At 45.3% G+C, this 24,965-nt stretch overlaps 1 protein-coding gene across 1 annotated transcript; it reads right to left on the bottom strand.

Moving 5' to 3' along the window:
- Positions 1-25: 25 nt before the first annotated feature.
- Positions 26-19,455, bottom strand: LOC107384371 (leucine-rich repeat-containing protein 52). The gene is made up of 3 exons (XM_015957611.3): positions 18,612-19,455; positions 461-712; positions 26-365 (listed from the first exon to the last, which is right to left on the bottom strand). The coding sequence occupies exons 1-3, from the start codon at positions 19,255-19,257 to the stop codon at positions 229-231; spliced, it is 1,035 nt and encodes a 344-aa protein (XP_015813097.1). The 5' UTR covers positions 19,258-19,455; the 3' UTR covers positions 26-228.
- Positions 19,456-24,965: the final 5,510 nt, after the last annotated feature.

The following is a 24,965-nucleotide window of genomic DNA, read 5'->3' as shown; positions in this document are numbered from 1 at the left end:
GGGAGATTTTCAAAAACCAGGTGAGTTTAGAGAAGATACGTCTGCAATTGTTTTGTTTGTTTGTTCTACTCCTAAAACCAAACTGTGACCATTAGTTGAGCCCAGTGGATGGGTTCATATGGCTAACATGGGCTGCATTACTGGCTAACAGAACCAGTTCTCACTCAAACACAACGCTATGTTTGATCCAGTATGGGGTCTCCATCATGACGTCTATCATGTTTCACATCACCCAGAATCCCGCTGCAAATGCAAAAGAACACATTCCTTATTTTTAGATGAATCCCATTTTCTCGGAGACAGCCAAGCCTGTTGAACAGAGTTCACCTCATCATCAGACTTCATGTGGACGTTGACAGGAGGCACTGTGGGATCAGGTCATTTTAAACAGTGAAGGAAGTTTGTAAACTCCTGTTATTACGGTCTTTTCTGCCTCTTGACATGTGACCTGTCTCATCACCTTCATCCTCGTTTTCCAAATTTATCTGGTCATCTTTCTTCTTGATGTAGCGCTCGTAGAGAACCATGACCACGCCCATCAGCCAGGCTGACACAGTACCGGCAGCGAAGATGACAAAGCCAATGAACACAAAGAAAAGGTAGTCCCAGGAGCCCAGAGTCTGGTGACACAACGTCCGTAGCTGGATGCCCACCTCACCCAGACGACGGCCTTGCATGTCAGCGGGTGAGTCACAGACCGTCTGGCCCTCATCTGTCACACAAACACACACCAACAACAGACGATTAGTCAGAGAACAATGCAATCATCAGCACTGGTGAATGTTTTCTTTCCCCTTAAGTTTCAGCTCTGCTGCTTGCCTTTATTTTCTGAATGGTTCTTCTACCTAAAGCCCGGGTCACATTTGCGGCCGCCTTTCTCTCATCGGGAGCATAATCGTGTAAAAAAACGGTGAACGTGAGGGTGATTTGCTGATCTGTGTTCGTCAAGTCTGACCGGTGTCGGTACAGGATCTTCTCGGGTGCAGGATGGGCTCGGGGTCCTTCGACTGCCGATGGCGTCAAAATAGTTGATTGGCTGAACATGAAGCTTACGGAAGTGTAGCGTCATGAATGGCCTCATATTTGTGACCCAAAGGTCACACTTTCCCAGCTGGGTCGCGCTGGGTCAAGCCGTGACTTTTGCTCCACAGATTACCCATCAGGAGCCGTGAAGTCTGCAAAACACCATCTTCATCTGCTGCTGTTCCGTCCCAAGATGAAGGACACTTCAAGATTTTAAAATAATAATTTAATAAACTGTTTTTACTGTTTATTACAATCATATAATAATCATCATAAATAATCATCTTGGTTAAGTATAAATGTATTTAATTACTGAAATGACATTAAGCTTTGGGTTAATAATAATTACTATTCATGATCATGGACGTAATTTTGGGGAGGGGACAGGGGGGACATGTCCCCCCCACTTTTTCCAAAGTCATGTTTTGACCCCTGCACTTTTTACCATCCAAAAACAATATTACGCTATATTAAATTGACACTAGTTGAGCTCTAGGACCAAGCAGAAAACAACCGTTAGTGTTGAAGCCTGTTTCCTATTAGAGCATACTGTAAAGATACCCCCCACCCCGTGTCCCCCCCCACTTCCAAAGTGAAAATTACGTCCATGTTCATGATAATCAGTAATGTGTGATCATCAACCAGAAGGTCATCGGTACGTGTGCACATCATGCAGAGGGCTGATCCAGGGTAAAGTTAAACCACCTCACATGTCTTTACTCCATAACACCGAGCTTTCTGACGCTGAGAGGGCGTGTTCTGAGGTTTTGTTAAAACCAAATCTCCGCAGCTGAAGTTCAGTTCTTGAACCCACCAGAGGATGAGGGTCGGCCGCCCCGGCCTCACTAAGCATTCTGTCACGCCGATAGAATTGCTCCGAATAGACACACCTGTAACCAGCTGACGCAAAAACTCCTTCAGAGTTATTGATTTTGAGACGCAAATAGTTTCATCAGTCGTGTGACCCACGGAGACATCTCAGGACCGATTTGAGACGCACCGAGGTCTCTCTACCAACCTCGTGCCCAGAGGAAACGATCTCCCTGACAACTCGGATCCACGGAGGGTCTCCTGAACTGGGTGAGGTAGACATTGTCCGACAGATGGCGTCTGTATGCTGTTCTCTAAGAAACATCAGTTAGCTGCAAAACAACATTTCCACCCAGAACGCTTTCTCTCTCTGAAAGAAAATCCCATGCAATTTGAATTGAACACCGCTAAGCATTAGCCAATAGCGTAGGCCATCTGGTTACGTACAGATGTCAGTCACAGAGGATGTGCACGTTTGTGGATGTACCTAGACAGATGCACAGTTGGCAACATTTCTCTTTGACAAATCTGCACCCCCGCTCTCAGCTCTAATTTTGTATTTTCTGGGAGTAACGAGATGGCGGTGCAGAGAACCACCCACTGGGCTTATATTCAGCTATCAGAAACCTACAGGCCACGGCTTGGAAGGTCCATCCATTCTATAAACAGTCAACGGCGTTGGCGAATGAGATGCTTTGTTTCCAGCCCTAATCATGATGTAGGGAGAGGGGCTTAAAGGTGCAATCAATTATGTCTGCCTCTAGAGGGTGCTCTCTGACAACAACTCTATATTTCCGCCTTGAGCTACTTCATGGGCCTCTTTCTAAGGCCTTTTGGTATTTTAAAGGGACATTATGGAAGTTTGACAGCCAAAACATGTATAGAAATAATAAATGTCTTCTTCAGACATTCTCCTGCAATGCCCTGGTCCTGTAGAATGAGCCCTGGCATTTTTACTGTGATTGCCTGTTTTTCTGTAAAATCACAGAAAAAGAGAGATGCTCGGGTCGAGCAGGCTGCTTCATGCGCGTTCACGCTCAGGCATAGCCCGTAGCATTTGCTATCCGTAGCTTTAGCAGCAGAGAGAGAGGCAGTGCCACTTTGTCGCTGTTCCTAACGCCTAGTGACAAAGCTAGCTACATTTCTGAGGACCCTTAGCTACTTTCTGTAGAACTTTCTTCTAGATATTTCCTGCAAATTAGCAACAAAATAGCCATTTTCACTCCGAACCGTTCTTTGAACGTTGTTTCAGCTGTCATCAAGGATATAAATATTACAGATACAAAAGGCATCACTGGCGCTTTAGCTCACCTAATAAAATGCCGGACTCTCATGCTGAGGACCTGGGTTTGATTCTGGATGTGAACATAGTTTAGAGTATATTTTTTACATTAATGGTATATTTTTTTACAGTAAGATGCCCAAATTTTTATTTGAGACTCGCCGAACGGCATTGAATTCACAGATAAAAAAGATGTGGGTTCAACTTTCATTTTGGAACAATTTTTCAAGCAAGGGAAGGGAATGATCTGAGCATGCAGGAGGACTGACCCATCTTAAACCTTTGTCGGCTGTGCTGAAGAGAAAGGTACAGAACCAAATTATTTAATTAATTAGCTGCGCGTTCTCCTTTCCTTTGTCCTCCGGGGCACACACACACACACACACACACACACACACACACACACACACACACACACACACACACACACACACACACACACACACACACACACACACAGGACTGTCTCAGCTGTTTTTTTCGTTAAGGAGTGTGCACGTACAGCATGCGCGCCTCGTGCACAAGCCTACTCTTGAAGCTGCCGTTACGCTTTTGGCCTGAGGGGGCAATCGCGAGCATAAAAAGTCTAAATTCCTTAAAGTCCCTTTAAAGTCTGAACCTGCAGTCTAACTCTGTCCTTTTAAGATTTTTAATCTTCAGAGTCCTTTCAGCTCAGGCTAGACGGAGGCAACTTTAGGCTGCAGTGACTTTCATGACTCTCTGGAGATGCTATGCTGCGTTCAGAGTTGATATTAATGAAGTGACGCTTGGCTTCTTTACTGGGTGCCACTGGGAACTGTGGCTTAAACATTTAATCTTTGTTTCACCAAATCATTTAATTAATTTCCTCTCATGTCTCAGAGCAATTCAGGTGTTGAGTCCCAGCGGGTCGGGCTTGGTTGGTAAAGAGCTTCCAAAGTACTCGGTATCATTCCCTAATCTTTAAAACAGAAACCTTGAATAAGTCTGCAGACACGTTTTACCCACAGCAGACATTAACTAGCACATGAGTTAAAAACACACATTTGAGCCCTAAAACGCCAACGCACTAAAGTTTGAAAGGCAGAAATCTGCATGCTTATAACAGTGTTATACAATACCAGGAAGCTTTGAGGGGTTCCTGTGTTCTACCGGTCTGAGCCAATTCAGCATTAAGTCACAGAAAAGATGAGCATTTCAGACTCCTTTTTCCCCACACAGGATTAGAGTGGCTCGCATAGATAGCAATGTTTCTCATCGTTACACAGAAATCCACAAATCCAAACTAAGTGCTGAGTCTCCACTCTGCTAGAAGACTGACTTGATGAACAAGAAATTCAAAAGACTCGTCAGTCAGACTAAATGTTAAGCAGCTGAAAGCCTTTTTGCCAAAAACTAATCTTTCTTCACTGTGAGAACAAACTCAAAAGGAAGTTGGCTTTCTCCAAACAGTTTCTTATTGTCATCTGGTTTCTTCATAGCTTTTGAGCCGGGGTGGTGGTATTCCCCACGGGAACATCAGCGCTTCTACAGAGGGAACAATTTATTACGTGGTCTCAGTTTGCAGCCATTCTGTGCTTTGAAAGATTTCTTTGTGTTTAAATGGAGGCAGAAAAATGTGGAATCTGTATGAGTATGTGCATTTTTGACGCTGTGCATGCATCTGCTGTCTTATGTTCCTTCTTACCTCGTGTCTGAGGACTGCAGAGGCCGGATCTCTCTGCACTCAGGAAGCTTCATTCCTTCATTTGGGAAGGATTCCTTTTTTTTGGGTCTAAAATTTTGCTTCTAACATTTAGACACTTTCTGTTTGCTTGAAAAAACCTTCAGTTTCTCCTCAAATAAATCAGACACCAGTCACAATATTGATTACTTTTGACTCAGCTGGAAGAAATCACATAAAACTTTGGACCACACAGAGACTCACTTGGAGTTGGACTTGAGTCTGAATTTTAGTTAAGATACGAACAAAACACATGATTGTTCTTGTGCCTTTGCAGATGATGGGTTTGACCATGGCATCCAGTTGGGGCCTCCAACAGTTTCTTGAATGGTTTGCAGCCAAGTGAAGCAACTGGGATGAAGTTCAGCCATGGACATAATTTTTTGGGGGGGGGCAGGGGGGACATGCCCCCCCCCCCCACCCACCCCACACACGCACACACTTTTTCCCTAAGTCATGTTTTGACCCCTGCACTTTTTACCATCCAAAAACAATATTACGCTATATTAAATTGACACTAGTTGAGCTCTAGGACCAAGCAGAAAACAACCGTTTGTGTTGAAGCCTGTTTCCAAATAGAGCGTACTGTAAAGATGCACCCCCCACCCCCCGTGTCCCCCCCCCCCCCCCACACACACACACACACACACACACTTCTAAAGTGAAAGTTACATCCATGAGTTCAGCACCTCAAACACTGAGGGTTTCCTCTTTCATCAAACCGGTGCGGTCCGGTTTCCGTACGACTTCTAGACGGACTGCCATTCCCACTGACTGAAGTTCGTGTGCTGAACATTTCCAGATATCTGCTCCCACAAAAGCACCACGTTATTAGATACAGTGCTGCCCATAATTATTCATGCCCCTGGCAAATTTCAACTTAGTTACATTTTTTAATCACAATTGCCTATTTTTGCTCATTTTAAATATATTTTTAAACATTTTCTAAATGCTTTTTCATATTTTTACATTTTTTGTTTTTGTGAAGCGCCTCGTGATTTTTATCTTGAGAGGCGCTAAAGAAATGATCATTTCTTCTTCTTCTTTTATTTAACCAGCAAGTTATTGTTTGACAGGAAATGGCATGGGCGTCTCCCAAAGGATAATAAGACGATGTACAACAGGCATTAGTATGTGCCCCAAAAAATTCTCAGCTTTTATTTACATTTGAGCAAAAGGTGTCATGTCCAAGATTGTTCATAGGGAGTCTAAGACACGCCCATTTATTTCCGCACCACGGGTCCCCGGAAGAACGAAAAAACGAATGCAAGTCAATGGGTCTAAAAACGTTATTTTCTAATTCCTCTTGTTATGTTCCACGGATTTCACACTTGATGTCCGTGAATTTTTAAAGTTTTTGATACCAAGAACGTACTTATGTTTGAACAGGGGGAAATGTTATTTTAGGTTTTGTGTGAAAATAAGTCCAGGACTACAAATGCGCTTCACGAAAGTGACGTCATCGAACCAGACGGAAAAGCGAGGGAAAAGGGCTGCAAGTTTAGCGAACTTCAAATCCTTCCTTCAGGAGGAAAGAACCACCGTAAATCCGGCCATGTGGTAAGTAGCAGCTCAGTGGCGGCTGGCCAGTAGAGGGCGATAGGGTGCCGCCCTCCCAGTTTTTCCGTGTTTTTAATTTTTATTAAAAGAATAAATAAATAAAATTAACAATAATCACATATTCTAAGTTAATTGTGTGTTTTGTAACAAAAATAAATCATATATATATATATATATATATATATATATATATATATATATATATATATATATATATTGGTCTCTGCCGGTCTCTGCCGAGCGGTGGAGGCTGTGTGTGCTGTTTTTCAATCGCCCAAACAGGACGAGACCAGCTGTCCAATTGCTGACAAGAATATCAAAGGGTAGGAATGGGAATGTATCCAATCAGCGTCGACGTTGTTTCAGAACGTTTCAGTAGCATGATGGGCGATGGAGCTACCGCCAAAGGATTCGTTGGTGTTCGGTAAAACTCGGCAGAGTCGTTTTTGGTTGTGACGCAGATGTAACATGGACGCCGCCGGTGACTACAACCAGCATGAATACCGGATCTCAGCAGCCACTGAATTCAGTTCGGTCTCTTCTCCACTATCCGTTCGAGAGGAGAACTATGGTGGAAAAACTTAATGTCAAAGAGCTTGGACCAGATCAGCCCGACGTATAAGCCAGCAGGAGAAGGAGAGAGGTAAACTGTACACACAAGGCTTCTCCCAAAATTGGTACACCAAGAAGGCTTGGCTAGCTGGATGCAATCACGCTAATGCGTTATTTTGCTTTCCGTGTTTGTTATTCAAAACGGCTGGGACAGATAAGGCATGGATGAGTCAGGAGTTACAGACATGAAACATTTTTCTGAGAAGGGGAAGAAACACGAGTCATCCCGGGCACACATGGACAACAACACGGTGGAGCTAGCCATGCTAGGCAGCAGAGCTAACGTTGCCATGCAGGGAACAACAGCAGCTGGGTGCAGAGGTAAGCTGTACATTACATTTCTGTGAACAAGACAATCAGAATCAGAAATCCTTGGTTGTCCCACAAACACAAACATTTGTTTAATAACATGTTTAATGTGCAATAACTGTAAAAACTAATTTCAACACACATACTTATTATACATATTTAATCACGTAAATGTGTATTTCATGTAAATTTGTACATACATCAATCTGATTCCATTTTACTTGTTACACTTCTGCTGCAGCAAACAAATTTCCCAGCTTTTGGGACAATTAAACTTTTCTGATTCTCAATTAGATGTTTTTTCCTCAAATGTAAAAACATCTGATTGAGAATCAGAAATGTTTTATTGTCCCAAAAACTGGGAAATATGACATTTGTAAGAGGATACTGATGACATTATTTCCTATGAAAGTGTTTCCTATGTACTTATCTGTTGTGTTTTATTTATCATATGACAGGTTTTTCACACCATCCTGAGCCATGCAAAAGAAGATTCTTGTCACCACACCCATGACCACAGCCGAATCAGAAAGGTGCTTTTCTACTTTAAAGAGGATTAAGACTTTCCTTGAGGAACACCATGACACAGGATGGGCTGAATGCTCTTGCCATGCTCTCCATGGAAAAAAAAAGCTTGTCACAAACATTCCTGACTTCAATAAAAAGCTCATCGAGAGCTTTGCAACTCAGAAGGACAGAAGGGCAAAATTTCTGTACAAATGAGGTATCACACACACACACACACACACACACACACACACACACACACACACACACACACACACACACACACACACACACACACACACACACACAAATGCATCCACTTGATCTTTGTATAAAGTTGACCTTGGCACAACACTCCAGAAATATTTAACAGTGTAAATTTCTGGCATTTTGTCTAAGTGGTGTTTACTACCATTACTGTAACAGTGACCTGCTCATAATTTTTGGTGTTCACTCAAATGTTGAAATTAAACAAAATGTTTTTGTTACTTGCCTCTTGCATTGCCTATTTACCATTTATGGTCGTGTTATTTTATGTGCAATTTAATGCAGTATTTTTCAACCTTGGTCCGCAAGGCAGCGTGCCAATAGTCAGACACACCTGGATTAATCAGTTTGTCCAATGATGTAAGACAGGAAATAAAAGAGCTGTGCTTAATTCAGGAAATAGTGAAGTTGTGCACAAAGCTCAGAAAGCACAAGTTTGTTTAAAAATAAAAAAAATAGCACAGCCCCACCAAAAATATTTTTCACCAGCCGCCACTGTAGCAGCTATGCCAGAGGAAAGGAGTTTCCATGATGCAACGTAGGTGAGGACATATGCAACGTACCGATGTAGTCTTCTACAGGGGCGTTAGGCCCGGCTACTTGGGCTCAAGCCCCGAATGTTTTATAAAAAGCCCCAGATCTAAATCGTGGAAGTAACATGCAGTACCAAAGTTCAACAGAGAGGGAGCAGCAGGCAGTAGTTTGTATACAGCCTGCCTGAGCCTCCACCACAGAAGAAGAAGCCCTTCAGCAGCCGGCTTCTTCTACACTCTCTGCCTGAAACGCATGAGTGAAGATGGACATAAGGAAGTTTTTTAGACCAAAAGTACAACGACAGAACCCCAGCTTTGATGAGACTGGTGCTGACTCAGGTTTGTGAGTCTTATTTGAAAATATTTGTTGTGCTGCTGGTTTGCCTAAAGTTAGCTTACTATCAGGTAAAGTTGTTGGAGAAAGAAAGGGAATATTTACTATCATCTCACACTAAACACTAACAGGAACAATACTCTGCCCTGCAAATGCTTAATATGTAGCTTCAGATTAAAAATTATGTGGTACAAGACATATATGATGTTGACTAGTGTGTGTCACGTGTGTGTGTGTGTGTGTGTGTGTGTGTGTGTGCGTGCGTGCGTGCGTGCGTGCGCGCGCGTGTGTTAAGCCCCGCATCTTCTTCAGTCCTAAATCTGCCCCTGGTCTTCTAATCACAAACTTTTACAAGCTTTTAAATCTCAAAGTACGTGACTGGCGTGGTCGAAACACCCTTCATTACTTTTCATTTAAATTGCAGTACAACAGATGTGCAATCCAGGGCCTGAGGCAAATCGGGTTAGAAAATAGCCTTTTTAGCCCCGTTGACTTGCATTCATTTGTTGGTTCTTCCGGGGACCCGTGAGCCGACCGGAAATGGAGGAGACGTAGGCTCCCTATTCCCTTCAAAAACTGTCAGTTTCTGGGAAAATCCAAAGTTCTAAATCATTCCAACTAGTCCAAGCTGTTCTAAAGCATCATAATTACCCAGATTATTTGGGAACAGCTATTTTAATCAACTCAACAGGTGAAAAACGGCAGACAGATTCCTAGTGTGCATCATTGTTTTATCTGCTAGGAGACACTCATGTCATTTCCTGTCAAAAAATAACTTGTAGGTTGAATAAAAGTAACTTTAAATCAAAAATTGTAGAGGGGTATGAATAATTATGTGTGTGACACAATGCACTTAAAGACAAAAATGTATCTCAGGTGTGCTGATATCCCCGTCATTAATGCCAAAAGCCAGCAAAAATAACAATACACAGGTTTTATTTTGAAATATGCACCTCGCTATTACACTTCCTGTCTGGCTCATGTAACTCATTAACTTCATGACAATCCACATGCAACATCCAAAAGAAATAGAACCCATGTAGAAATTTTCCAGAGCTCTGCATCTGGATCCTCAATAAAGCCGGTTTTGGTTGATTTTGAATGGTTTTTGGCCTAAGAGGACGCTGTAGGAACATCAGACTGCCTCCGTTTCACACTCGGTGTGAACGAGGCTTCAGTTCTTAACTGGGAAGGGGTGGATGCATGAGAAGGAGGAAGGCTTGTGAGAAGTGAGCTCTTCCTGTTTCTCTGGGGGGTTTATCTCCAGGTTGCACAGCTTCCTGTAACAGCCCAAATCACATCCTTGTTAGAAGAACTACGGGCTCCAAGTTCCTTGTCTGTTTTTGCATTTGTCAGGAAGCTCTGGTGAATTTGTGTCTCCTGACCTGGATAAGGTCTGAGCTAATATGAATCATGCTTTACTGTTATGCACATCGAACAGCAAAATAAGAACATTTCTACTGCGTAAAAACCTGGATTGGAAGATCTCATTACAACTAAATGTCTCTGACAAGGTTAACAGATGTGTCTGGAGCGTGGTCTGGAACCGTTTTCACCAAGCTCAGGAACATGAAAGCTCGTAGGACGCCAGCCTTCCTTCCCCTCAAGAGATCTGAGCATCTGGATTCACATCCTCCGCCACGAGATTGAAGATTGTGTGCACCTCCGCCCTTGCCAAGTGTACTAATGCGTGTGTGCATGTGCCCGACAGCCAGAGGAAACCCTTGTGGTCCACCCCCCACCCCTACCCCAAAGGGACTGGCATCAAAGAAAAACGGCTTTCCCTCTTTTCTTCCACCACACACACACTCTGCTCCATTTCGAGTCGCTCTCCTTATGTAACAGCCAAGAGTGTTGATGTAACCAGGAAGGCGAGACAGACGAGAGTCTGATGGTTCCTTTCCTGAGGCTTTGTCTCTCTCTCTCTCTCTCTCTCTCCACCTCACCGAGGTTTCCTAAACCAAGGAGACAAGCTAGCAAAATCGTCTGCACCAGGTGAGACCCAGAAGACAAGTAGCCAGGCCGCAGGGCCAGTAAAACAGCCATCTCCAACATGCTCTACTGCCTATCACCTCAAGCACTACGGAGTGTGCAAGTGTGCCTGTGTACCCCACGCCGAAAATTAACCGGAGTGTGGGTGGGTTTGTTATGCCCACACGGCTGTGTGTGTTTCCAAATCAAGGGAAAGATTTGTTTCAGAGAGAATGAGCTGTTGTGTTTGAGAGGAGATGGACAGATTGTGTGTGTGTGTGTGTGTGTGTGTGTGTGTGCGCGTGCGTGTTTGTTGATGGTTGATGTGCTCTCCTTCTCCTCTCCTGGCAGCTGTCACTGGAAGAGGCAACAATCTAAATGAGGATAGACAAAAGGCGACGAGTAGCGAGAAAATAGGACGTCTGCAACCAAACTCACTGTACATTCGGACTGTGGTGAACTATACTCTGTGTGTGTGTGTGTGTGCGTGTGTGTGTGTGTGTGCGTGTGTGTGTGTGTGTGTGCGTTAGATGGAAGGAAGCAGGGGATTTTGTTCAGTGAGCATGGCAATTGCATTACAGCTATGGTGTTAGGAGGCTTCTGGCTAGCTTCTAGCTCAGTTTCACTATAAATAGCAGCTGCCCTTTGGTTGTGGCGACACATCCACACCACTGCTCCAGCACTGTAACTCAAAGTTTAAAAATTAAAGTATTAGACTCATCCTTCAAGCTGGCAGCAAATACCAGGAGTGGATCGATACTTGATGGGGAACCATGATTCATTAATCAACCCAGAAGCTCTGTTTCCAAGCAGCTGATGGATTGTGGATTGATTTGTCATTTTAAGATGAAGCTTGTTTTCCTGCAAATTTGCACGCTGTATAACTTAATAAATGAGCAGAGAAATCAAAGACTGCTTCCTCACGCAGGCTTTGTTTTCACCACTGCTGTCACCTGCTCCTCACCCTGCAGAAAAATGACAAAAGGCTGCTGAGACTTTCCACACGACTTTGTATCAGGACAATGTCTATGGTCCGAATGAAATTTAGCAAAGAGCCATCCTTCACAGCTCATCGTTTAGCAGCAATAACTTTGTGTGATTTTACCAGCCTTTCACATCTCGGTTTGGAGTCGTGCTCCACTTCGCTCTACAACTGTGCAATCATTTCAGCTCTAAACAATCACAAACAGTAACAAGCATGGCACACGCTTGTTTCTCTTCTGAATGCTGACATCACATCTTGTCTTTGGAGTTTTAAAAAGTCAGTAAATATGACAAAACAAGAGCAAAAGACACAGGCAGAGAATGACACGTCAAGAATAACTCCATTATTATTTAGCCCTCCCGCTGTCTTTATGGGCGACCTCGCGAGGAAAGTTGACCACTGAGCAGGATTGATGGTTTATCCCTTGGGTCCACGTGGCAGGGGTGAGGTGGTGCTCACTCCTCACCGCTGCCACGTGGACCCAAGAGATAAACCATCAATCCGGCTCAATGGTCAACTTTCCTCGCGAGGTCACACTCATTAGGACAGTGGGAGGGTTAATAATGCATGCTCTGTGTTGTGCTGTCCAACAGTATCTATTATTAGGTTATATCTCTAAGCACCACCAGGCTCCTGCAGCAGCTCTTCTCTGCTTATTGAGCAGCACTCAGTCTGTGCTGATTTCATGTTTATGTGTTTATGTTTATGTATTTAGCAGACGCTTTTGTCCAAAGCAACTTACAAGTGATGATCGGCATGTTGCCCTTGAGGCTAACAACAACAATAACAACAACAACTTGACATCAATAATGGAGAGGAGGGAACAAGGAGTGGACGGTAGAGAGGGGGACGGGTGCAGGGAGGGTGCTAGTTTAGAAGATGCTCTCTGAAGAGCAGGGTCTTCAGGAGTTTCTTGAAAATTGAAAAGGAAGCCGCTGTTCTGGTAGTGCTTGGTAGGTCATTCCACATTTGTGGAACGATGCATGAGAAGAGTCTGGATTGTCCTGAGCGTGGTGTAGGCACTGCTAGCCGACGATCCTGTGATGACCGGAGCGGCCGGGCCGAGACGCAAGCCTTTGCAAGAGGATTCAGGTAGATGGGAGCCGTACCATCTCGGACTTTGTATGCTAGTGTTAGCAATTTGAATTTGATGCGTGCTGCTAGCGGTAGCCAGTGGAGCTCAATGAACAGAGGGGTGACGTGTGCTGTTTTTGGCTGATTGAAGACCAGACGCGCCGCTGTGTTCTGGACCATTTGAAGAGGTCTCACAGTACAGCCTGGAAGACCAGTTAGAAGGGCATTGCAGTAATGGAGGTGGGAGATGACAGTAGATTGTACCAGGAGCTGGGTGGCATGTTGTGTTAGGTATGGTCTCATCTTTCGTATGTTATACAGCGCAAAGCGCATGAACGAGCAACAGAGGCAACATGATCTTTAAAGGTCAGGTGTTCATCAATCACAACACCCAGATTTCGAACTGCCTTTGAAGGAGCCAGATATAGGAAGTCATTTTGGATTGAGATATTGTGCTGTATGGATGGTTTTGCTGGGATGACAAGTAGTTCAGTTTTAGAGAGGTTGAGATGGAGATGGTGGGATTTCATCCATTTTGATATGTCAGAGAGACAGTTTGATATTCGTGCAGAGACAGTGTGGTCGTCCGGTGGAAATGACAGATAGAGCTGGGTGTCGTCTGCATAGCAGTGGTAGGAGAAGCCATGTGATCATGTGACTGATCGATTAACAGTGAAAATTAATTTAACTCATTCACTCATCTTAAACAACTGTTTGTTACAAAAATATAAAATTTTTCATGTTATGTGGTTATTTGAAATTTTTTTCTTTATTATCTTATTACAGTTAATGATGGTTTTTAATTTCCTAACCCTGGCTTTCCACTGGATGCATAAGTGAGAGGATAGAGGATAACACCCATGATCTCCCTTCCCACTGGAAGCCTTTTAGATGTGAAATGACAGCAAAAGTGTTCCATGCAGCGGGTCCAGCGATCTCACGAAGTGACCGGAGAATTGCTCGACCACGCGCGATTTCAGCAGTTCACCCAATAACAAGTAATGAGAAAGATGGCAGCAAGTATCCAAAAAGGTCTGTGGGTTATTTCTGTTTGATTTTCCTCGGCTGCGAACGTTAAACAGGCTCTTTTCACCCCCAAATAATATTCTTCTTGGTAACTGCAAATGAAAATAATAAGTAACATGAAGGAATTACTAGAGACTATTTAGACTTGGGACTACATGATTACCACAAAGCACTGTTGAAAGGCGCAAGAACACAACAAAGGCATCTGTTTTTTCTGTCACAGGAAATATGGCAACAGATCAATTTCACTTTGGTGTGGAATATAGATGTATCGTAGCCTGGCAAGCCAGACTAGATAAATGTATTATTTAGTCTGGCAACGCTCCATTGACGGCTCTCGGTTGTGGGGCGGGTTCAACCGTTGTCTTTCAAATGATCTCCAAATGCTACTGGACAATGAATGTGACATACTCACCGCAACAGCAATCGGTAAATGAGGCGGTCCGCAGTTGAAGAAGGAGAAAACGCATCATTTTTTCTAAATAAAAGCACTTAAATACATCTATCTGCTCCTGATTCTGATGAAGCCCAAGTTCTAATAGTCCAAAATTGATGTAAACGCCGTTTCAAACGAGCTGTCGCCGTCTTGTTTCACTCTGTTGCATCATCCCACCCACCAGGCATATAGAGTGCCCTGATTGGCCCACAAAGTGGATAAAGCTCTATGATTTGTTCACTAAGCAGATGGAGCACTATGATTGGCCCACCATTATGGACCAATCACAGCTCTTTATGTGTTTGAAACCCCTCTAGAGAGCTGTGATTGGCCAGCCAGAATGATGTTGGGCCTGCAGAGGTTCCAGTGGAGCGTTCCTAGACCAAACTTTGCAAAGCAAGAATTTGGTCTTGTTCACTAGGCTAAATGTATCGTGCAATTTGTAAAACTTCTTAAGTGAAATAATCACAAAATCGTCTTATGTCTCAATCTTGCTGGAAGGAACATTGAAACAGATTTCATTCTCAGCTGGCTGGGGGGTTGTAAGATTTTCTCCTTTCAAAATGGTCAAAGAGAATTGGTCAATAGTCTTTGTTAACAAATTCTGGGTTTGAGTTTATTTCTTATACTTGTGTGTAAGAAAAGTGTCTATTATGTGCACCAAATGCTTTGTTCACGACTTAGGTCAGCGGTCATGCTGTTTTTGTATAAGTCTCTAATAAACAGATTTGACTTCACTGGACTTACATCCTGTCCCACCTCCATACTTCCTGGTTCCAGAACCAAATCCTATACAGTGTGAGCTTGCATTGTTGCCAAGTCTTCAACATGAACACAGCAATGGCGCTTGTAATTACACACCAGCCAACAAAAAACAGCAGTGTTGTGGAAAGAATGTGAGCCGGTAAACCGCAGCGACAGAAGTTACTTCTTGTACCCCTAAGAAGCCACGACATCTTTATGGTTCACTCCAGTATCCGGTAAAGAAGGCTAGAGGCTAACATCAAGCTAACAATGCTAACGGTGACGTAGAAGCAAATAATAGGCTCTAAAATATCTCAAGCTACCTTTTCAAATACCAACAATTAGCTGTCACAGTGAGTTGTATTTATCTACTTATCATCTTACTGGTTATGACTCGTCTTTGCTTGCCGTCTAGAATGTTCTGGTGCTGATCCGTAGCTGGCAACAGTTGCTCAGAGCAAACTTGTTTGTTTTGAAACATGGACTGCAATATTCTAATGTCATTCCTACGTCATGCACCTTTATCTAATTGTAGTATTTATGCTTTAAATAATCTTATAGGTCAGGTAATCTGTAAGTGATGCAAACCTGATGGTGCAGTAAAGTTTTAAAAATATTGTAATTCTGCTGTTTGGCTTTGTTCTGTTATATTCAGACTAGCTGTTAGCTCATCAATCCCGAAGAACATTTATACCACTTCTCTGAACCTTCAAGCCATTTAAAGCAGGTTGAAAACTATTTATAACTTTGAAACAGAAACACAGTTCTAATGTGAAAAATAACCCGTTTTAGTCATGTGGACTTCAGTGGGTTTTTTGTATAATATAATAATAATAATAATAATGATGATGATGCATTGAACTTATATAGCGCTTTTCTAGACACCCAAAGACGCTTTTCACACACTCTCACATTCACACACTGCTAGTGATGGTAAGCTACTTGTAGCCACAGCCGCCCTGGGGAGGTCTGACTGAGGCGAGGCTGCCATTTGGTGCCGTCGGCCCCTCTGACCACCACTAACACAGGCAAGTTGGGTGAAGTGTCTTGCCCAAGGACACAACAGCAGGATACCCCTGGCAGGAGCTGGAATCGAACCCATGACCCTCCGATAATGGGGCAACCCGCTCTACCACCTGAGCTACTGCTACCCCAATTAGGAGATCATGGTGGTCCCAAGTGTAAGGAGCCCAAACCACCATCCCTCCTCCACCATGCTGAACTGATCTGCTGTGTTTGGTTTCCTGCTGTGCAGTTTGGTCAGATTGCTCCACTTTGGTCCAAAGGACACAGTTTCACAAGTGTTCATGTTTGTTCAGATGCAAGTTTTCTAACCAAAGCTGTGCTGCAATGTTATTTTTACAGAGAGGAGGTTTTCTTCTGGCAAGTCTTCCTAACAAGTCAGCGGTCATTCTCCAATTGTCATGAGCTTCAATCTGAGATGAACTTCTAATTGCAGAGATCTTTCCAGATGTAATTATCTTTAACACAAAATCAGAATATCTGCTTTTGTGCAGGTGCCCACATTAAGTTAAACAACAACATTTGACTAGCAGGGATAATAAAAGTAGAAAAGTAATTTGTGTTTCTTATCTCACCAGCGGCGTGTCCAGATCTTTTAAAATGGGGTGGCCCAGTTGAGGCACAACTTTGAGCATGGGTGGCACCAATGGTTATGCTTTATTTGTTTTTCCCCCAAGCCTTTTGTGGACAATGAGTACGTTTACATGCAGCCAATATCTGGGTTGTGATCAGGTTAAGGTCGGTATTCGGGTTTCTGAGTTATCAGAATAACTCGTTTACAAGCATAAATAGAAAGAGTTACCCCTAACTTGCATAACCCGATGTAAATGCGGACGTTGGGGTAGCGTCACGACGTATGGACTACGTCCTGACGCAATACGCCTCATTTCCGGTTCTTCTTGTTCCGGTATCCGTGAAAACAACAACATGTTTCCCAGTTCGGAAGAGATAGTGACCGTGTTTGTTTGCGCTTTAGCTTCCTCGTCACTCCAAATGTGTGGTGCTGTGCCGCGACTCGCCATGTTGCTCCCAACTTGTTGTTTACTTCCGGTGTTCTGGCGCATACAAGACGTCTCGCTACTCAAAAGACCAAGATTCCTTGCGAACAGAGCATATGCAGAACACACGCTTTGATGGGGATATCCCGGTATGCGTTTACACGACGAACATTCGGGTTAGAAAAGGGTTACCCCAGGTGTAGTAGCCGGGTTTTAAAAAACCCGGTTATGAGCATATCCGGGTTTTTGGCGGTGTTTACATGGACCTGCGGAACCGGGTTATTGCGAATATTCGGGTTTTAAAAGGGTTACTGGCTGCATGTAAACGCACTGAGTGAAAAGCCTATTTAAAGGTAAATTAGTGTGCTGGCACCTGGGGTGGCCAATCAGATTCCAAGGGTGGCATGTGCCACCCCAGGCCACTCCCTGGACACGCCCCTGTATCTCACGGACAGAATTTAAATACAGTCACAATCTCTTGATGGTGCTCTTTTCCTGAAACTCAGTATTTTGTTCACATTTGAATTTAAGTGCAAACCTCCACTGTGTGAAGCGATCTGCATGAAGAAGACATGACCTCACACATGACCTTGTGTTTATGGAAATAAGGATGCTACATTTTCACGGGTCAGAGTTGTGACGCCGACACAGGTCAGTGTTGGACAAAAGGCTGCATGAACGACCAGACTGGGGTCGATTTAGAACATCAGACATGTGCCTTTAGGACCACCTCACATCAAATGAGACAGATTTAGGACACTATTTGCTGCCGAATGTAGCCTAAGTAAATGCTCTTTTTGTGATTTTTTACTGCTTACCCTACATCAGTGTGAAATATACTGCAGTTCCAACTGAATATGAATAATAATCACAACACATAATAAGAGCTTTTACACAATCTTGGCCTTCTGCCACCTGCAGAAGTTTGCAGTTGATGTCACATTTTGGAAATGTGGGGAGTGAATTTTGAAAATAAGAAAAATAGCATTCATCATGCATGTCAATAATAATAATAATAATAATAATTTTAGTCACGTTTTTAGTTTTGTTTAATTTTGTCTCATTGAAGCCGTCTACGTGCTGACAGAAGCAAACACCTGAGCAGAAATAATCAGATGTGTACTTTCACTTATAGACCCAAGACACATGTGCCAGATTGTTTGTTTGTTTGTTTGTTTTGTTTCTTATAAACCAAAACACATTAGACGTTTTGCTGATAAAGCTGCATTTTCTCATGTAATGAGCGTCATTATCTCTGAACCTTTGTTTGACTCGACCCAGGCTGGTTACAGGAAACAGCCGCAGTGAAAGGCCAGAGCTTTATGTAACAGGAGATTATAATTAGCAGATAACTGGAGCATGGACCCAGCTGGCCCTCTCACAACACAAAAGCTCTAGATCGCCAAAAGCAGCACCTTGGAACTTGAAGCTCTCCAGGTGGACCCACAGAGACAGGTCCTCGGTGTCGCACTGGCAGCTCCAGGGGTTCCCGCTTAGCCCCACGGAGCGCAGGCCCGGCTGGGCGATCAGGGACGTGATGTTGAGGAACGTCAGGTTGTTCCGGCTCACGTCCAGCACCTGAAGGGCCTCGTTCTCCGCGAACGCGTCCGGGTGGATCACGGAGAGTCCCGGGTTGTCAGTCATCCTCAGCATCACAAGGCTAGACAAGGGGCCGAACGTCCTGTCCTCGATCCGGTGTAAGGTGTTGAAGGACAGGTCCAGGTAGGCCAGTTTGCGCAGATTCCCAAAGGTGGACTCTGAGACTTCAGTAAGGGAGTTGTTGCTGCAGTCCAGGTAGACCAAGTCCGAGAGGTAGTTGAGGGCGAGCGGCGGAAGTTCCACGATGCGGTTGTTAGAGATGATGAGCTGCCGCGTAGCCAGCGGCAGGTTGACCGGGAAGCTGGTCAGGTGCTGCCCGGCGCACTGGACCACCAGCTGGTCATCGCACACACACCTGTCCGGGCAGCCGGCGGAGACGGCCGGGGACGCGGTGACCCCCGCGGTGAGGAGGAGACACGCTATGAGCCGCAGTTGCGCGCTTGGCTGCGGGGCAAAACGCATGACACCGCCAAGGGCTTCATCCACCCCGTCTGGACCGAGGCAGCCGCGGTCACATTCCTCATTGATACACCGAGAGCAAGCTGCTCGTCCCAGAATTTGTTCCCACCGAGTTCGGACCCAGACGTGTCTCCCCTGGCACGCTCATGTGTTGCGCGTAACGACCTCAGTTCATCATGCCAGCTGTTTCCGGATCCAGCGCGCGTGCGACCGCCGGATGCCTCCGTCTTGCTTCAGATTTCAATCATCTGTCGGGTTTATGTGCTATTCGCACCTTGTAAAACCTCCCCGCGTCCGGGAATGGCGCGCGGTCAGTTGTTCTGGCGCTGCCATCCGCTCTCTCGCTCTCTCTAATCAAACAGGGCGACGGGTGGGGGCGGCGGGGGGTGGGGGGAGGTGACCTCACGCTCTGGAGAAGGGAGCGAATACCCCAACGCGTGGAGGTCAGCAAAGTATAATCCACGCACATTTAGCATTCGATAAAGGTCGTGATGCCATTTGCGGCTCCGCGCGCCTGGAGTGTTTCAGTGTTTCCAGAATCAAAATAACGTCACAGCACGTGCATGCCAGCCTGCCTCAGGTGTATGGAGGCAGAAGATGAGCAGGTGCACCAACACCTGGACTCAGGCTGAAGCTTTCTGCTCCATCAGTCATATCTGAGTTCAGATTGTAAACTGAATCAGTAGAACTGGGTCGGATGGGTCAGCAGCTGCAGGGTTATTTTTTGACATTCTGTGGTCTCAGCGTGGAATCCTGAGTCTATTCTTGGTGCTGTGTGTAGGTGTTGAAGTGCTGAATCAGACTGATGGGGGAGCAGGAGGAGGAAGACAGATGTGCTGCTGACCCAAAATCTGTCATCTATCAACCCCCTGATGACCTCTGACTGTCGTTTCCACAAACATCCTCAAAATTCAACTGATGTGTCTTCCTGCGTTTACAAAGACCGCCTGTGTCATGTTTTTAGTCCTGCTCTCCCATGTGGACTGAGCTAATCCCCGCAGCTGTTTAATGTCAAGCGTTTTCAGTGACAGGAGGACATCTAGTGTTGATACTCTGGTAATGTTGCCTTATCTCTGTGCAATTTTCACGATACACAAGCATGCAGTTCCACTCAAACCTGGACTGGAAGACACATGGTCGGATAATGTCCTGGTATTTCTATTTGTAACATTTTTATGTTACATTTAGTCTGTCCATCACTGCTGATTACTAGATTGGTCACATTTTAAAATGACATGTTGGTTTTTAAGAAGGGTGACCTGAGGGTGTGTTCCAACTATAGGGGGATCACACTCCTCAGCCTCCCTGGAAAGGTCTACTCCAAGGTACTGGAGAGGAGGGTCCGATCGATAGTTGAATCTCAGATTGAGGAGGAGCAATGTGGTTTTCGTCCTGGCCGTGGAACTGTGGACCAGCTCTATACCCTTGCAAAGGTGATGGAGGGGGCATGGGAGTTTGCCCAACCAATCCACATGTGCTTTGTGGATTTGGAGAAGGCTTATGACCGTGTCCCCAGGGGCACCCTGTGGGGGACGCTCCAGGAGTATGGGGTGGGTGGCTTTCTGTTAAGGGCCATTCAGTCCCTTTACCAGAGGAGCGTGAGTTTGGTCCGCATAGCCGGTAGTAAGTCGGACCTGTTCCCAGTGAGGGTTGGACTCCGCCAGGGCTGCCCTTTGTCACCGGTTCTGTTCATTACTTTTATGGACAGAATTTCTAGACGCAGCCGTGGTGTGGAGTGTGTCGAGTTTGGTGGCAGGAGAATCTCGTCTCTGCTTTTTGCGGATGATGTGGTCCTCCTAGCTTCATCCAGCTCTGACCTTCAGCTCTTGCTGGGTAGGTTCGCGGCCTAATGTGAAGCGGCTGGGATGAGGATCAGCACCTCCAAATCTGAGACCATGGTTCTCGACCGGAAAAGGGTGGCTTGCCACCTCCGGGTCGGGGGAGAGGTCCTACCTCAAGTGGAGGAGTTTAAGTATCTCGGGGTCTTGTTCACAAGTGAGGGTAGGAGCGATCGGGAGATCGACAGGCGGATTGGTTCAGCGTCTGCAGTGATGCGGACACTGAGCCGATCTGTCGTGGCGAAGAGGGAGCTGAGCCAGAAAGCCAGGCTCTCGATTTACCGGTCGATCTACGTCCCAATCCTCACCTATGGTCATGAGCTTTGGGTAATGACCGAAAGAACGAGATCGCGGATACAAGCGGCCGAAATGAGTTTCCTCCGTAGGGTGGCCGGGCTCAGCCTTAGAGATAGGGTGAGGAGCTCGGACATTCGGGAGGGACTCGGAGTAGAACCGCTGCTCCTCCGGATCGAAAGGAGCCAGTTGAGGTGGTTTGGGCATCTGGTCAGGATGCCTCCTGGACGCCTCCCCGGGGAGGTGTTTCGGGCATGTCCTGCCGGCAGAAGGCCCCCGGGTCGACCCAGGACACGTTGGAGAGGTTACATCTCCAATCTGGTCCGGGAACGTCTTGGGGTCCTGCCGGAGGAGCTGGTGGACAAGGCCGAGGAGAGGACGGTCTGGAGCTCCCTAGTTGGGATGCTGCCCCCGCGACCCGGACCCGGATAAGCGGAGGAAGACGACGACGACGACGATGTTGGTTTTACTGAGAAACAAATCGATGGTTGTGATGTCTCACAGGCAGGGCTTAAGCTGATCAGACAGAGGAGGCTGCCTCAAAACTGCAAGTTAAAGGGAACGGTCTGCCAAAGTTCTGTGTTTGGCCCATTTTTATTATTCTCACATTCTTGGACAAAATGTTCAAAACTTAAAGGGGAACAAGGCAGTTTTGGCTAGTGTCTGCTTGTAGAACCGACAGCAAAACCTATCTGCTCGCTGTGTTCCTCTCTTTAACACCTCACTCCTACTTCAAGCTGGAAGCATCTGCAGCACCGAATGGCAGCAGAACAGCACTGCTTAAAATTACAATCAATTATTGTCTATGGGGGCGATTCAAACCAGCCGTGATGCGGACATTTTTGGACGCATCCTGCACCGCTAGAGGTTCTGGTTCTGTTTTTTTCTGTGTGCTGCTTCTGGGACACGACAATTTCTGCAGTTAACATAGAAGCAGATAGAAAATCATAGTTTCAATGTAAAAAAACCCCGTAACTTTCAAAATAAAAGTCTATTGCAGCGATGCAATTTCATTTTGTTGTAGATTACATCAATACAAGTGTGACAGGGTGAGTGTCATTGTATCCCGATTAATCATGCACCCTGGCTACTTGGCCAACGGGATGTCCCTTTGGCTGACTGGTTAGCACACGTGTCTCACCCCTGAGTCTGGGGACTGAATCCCGCTCGAGCCCTCGTTTCTCCACCTTACCACACAAGTAACCTAATGGCTTATTTACTCCCAGTATTGTTCCAGAAGTGCAGCGGTGTGTTTTTCATGGCTTTAATCCTGGCAGTGGAGAGCAACAACATCATATATGACATCAAACAGCGATATCAAACGTGATTTCCTTCTTTTTGGGTTAATGGGTTAAACTCAAGGGATTTTTGTCATCTCGCGAGTCCAGCAAGGAAGCCGTTCTGCGGCCAAGACTCCTGGTGTGAACTGGACTGCAGCCAAGTTGCTAGTAAACCGTTCTGCTCCACTGATGCTTCCAGTGTGAAGCAGGGATTAATCTAACAGCTGAAATGTCTCCCCAGCCTTCCTTAGTGTCTACAGGAGCAATTCCTTGCTAAATTAAACAAATCAGTTGTGTTCATGATGCAAAACATGCAGGAAATGTGTTGAAACCAGTCTGCAGCGCCAGGGACGTCCACTCAATTTTTTTTCTAAGTCCCAACAGAGCAGCCCGCCAGTCTGAAGTTGCAAATGGAAAATTCTGGCCACCGGAGGCAATAGGGGCTGGGTTGTCTTTCATTACCCTTCATTTACTCCTTCACTGCCAATGACGACTAAAGTCGTCATTTGCATTTTTTTTACTGTTTGAGCATCGGAACGAGCCTCCGTGCTGAGAGAACAAACATCTCAGCTCTGAAGCCGACCTTCATCCGCATACGTCACACGTCACATGACCAGAAAGCAGAAAATCCATGTGTTAGGAGATCGTTTTGGGCTGTTCCTATATAAAAAGTGAGGCGCGAACCGGAAAAGCGTCTGCCGACCACAATTCAACAATGGATTATGAAAGAACGGATAACGCTCGAAAATTGCAGATTATTCCTGATGCAATAGATGAGTCTCCTCTTTGTTTTGCTTGTTTTGGCGTCAACATCATCCTAGCGCGCAACGTTCTGTGACTCTTAAAAAACAGAAAAAGGAGCGAGAAACGCTGGCAGCGAAGGCCTGTAGTGATCAGGAAACGGCTGGCAGCGAATGAGTCAATTAAGCTCACTCAGAGACAATTAATGCATTCCATTCTTGGATGACATTCTGTGCTATGCCACAACATTTACAGAGCATGTCAAGTGTGGCCGACCAGTTCTGAGAGCTCTCCAGAGACATGGTGTTAAATTGAGACCGGAAAAATGTGAACTGTTTCGCAGAGAAGTCAGATATGCAGGTTGAGTTGTATCTGAAGAGGGTGTAAGAACTGACCCAAAGGACTTGGAGGCAGTACAGTCTCAAAAACAAAAGACACCCCAGACAGTTGGTGATGTAAAATGGCTACTTGGCATTTCGAGTTACTACCGAAGCTACATACAAGACTTTTCACGTATTGCAAAGCCGAGCTGTTAAAAGTCAAACCTGGCACGTCAAACCAGGTGTCTCACCAGACAATACGTGAAGGCCCCCAGCTGTCATCCAAAGCCCTTGAGTACCAGCAAGTACTTGAACAGTTTCATGACATGCTCACCAGCCCCTCCAGTTCTGGCCTACCCTGATTTGAACACAGCTCTTCTCTTCCTCCATACCGATGCCCCAGAACAAGGCCTTGGTGCTGTCCTCTACGAGCGTCAGGACGGAAAGTTAAAGGTGATAGGATGTGGATCCAGGACACTAACAGCTGAAAATAATTATCATCTCAATAGCGGCAAGCTTGAATTCCTCACACTAACATGGGCAGTGAACCACGTGTATTACACTCCATATTTTATGATACATACTGATAACAATCTCAATTCTGTGGGACATCGCTGAGTCAAGGAACTATCAGATATTTGCCTTGAAATCAAGTACAGACCTGGCAGGACCAATGTTGACACTGGCACACTGTCTTGCCTGCTGCTTAATATCAACAAGTATGCTGATGAGTGCACGGAAGAGCCATCGCTTGCAGTGATTCAAGCAACCGGGAATGGAGCTAGAGCAACTAAAGACAGTGATGTTGCTTGGGTTGCTGCCCTAGCCCTTGCTGCAATAGCAACTCAAGAACCACAGTCCCTTGTCCCCACAATTAACTAAGATGAGCTTGCTAAAGCACAAAAGGAAGACAAATCTGTCGGTGAAATCATAAGACTGAAGGAGAAAATTACAGCTTTAACAAAAGATGTCCCAAACAGAGTAAGTAAAACAACAAGGAAAGTGCTGCAGGAATGGAGCAAACTGCACTTTGAAAATGAACTAATGTACCGACAGACAGCAACTAATCCTCCCCACCAAGTTTAAGGAGACCGTGTTAAAACGCCTATACATGACAACATGGGATATTGGCGTCCTACCGGTTTAGCTCGGCTGACCCACTGTCATGCGGAATGTAATCAGATTGGTACCACATTATCTTGATTAGAGCTCCGGATGTCACGTGACTCTCAGAGAGT

This window comes from Nothobranchius furzeri, chromosome 11, assembly GCF_043380555.1.
Source record: "Nothobranchius furzeri strain GRZ-AD chromosome 11, NfurGRZ-RIMD1, whole genome shotgun sequence".
Taxonomy (NCBI): Eukaryota; Metazoa; Chordata; class Actinopteri; order Cyprinodontiformes; family Nothobranchiidae; genus Nothobranchius; species Nothobranchius furzeri.
The sequence above is the reverse complement of the archived record's forward strand: the minus strand, read 5'-3'. Positions and strand labels throughout refer to the sequence as shown.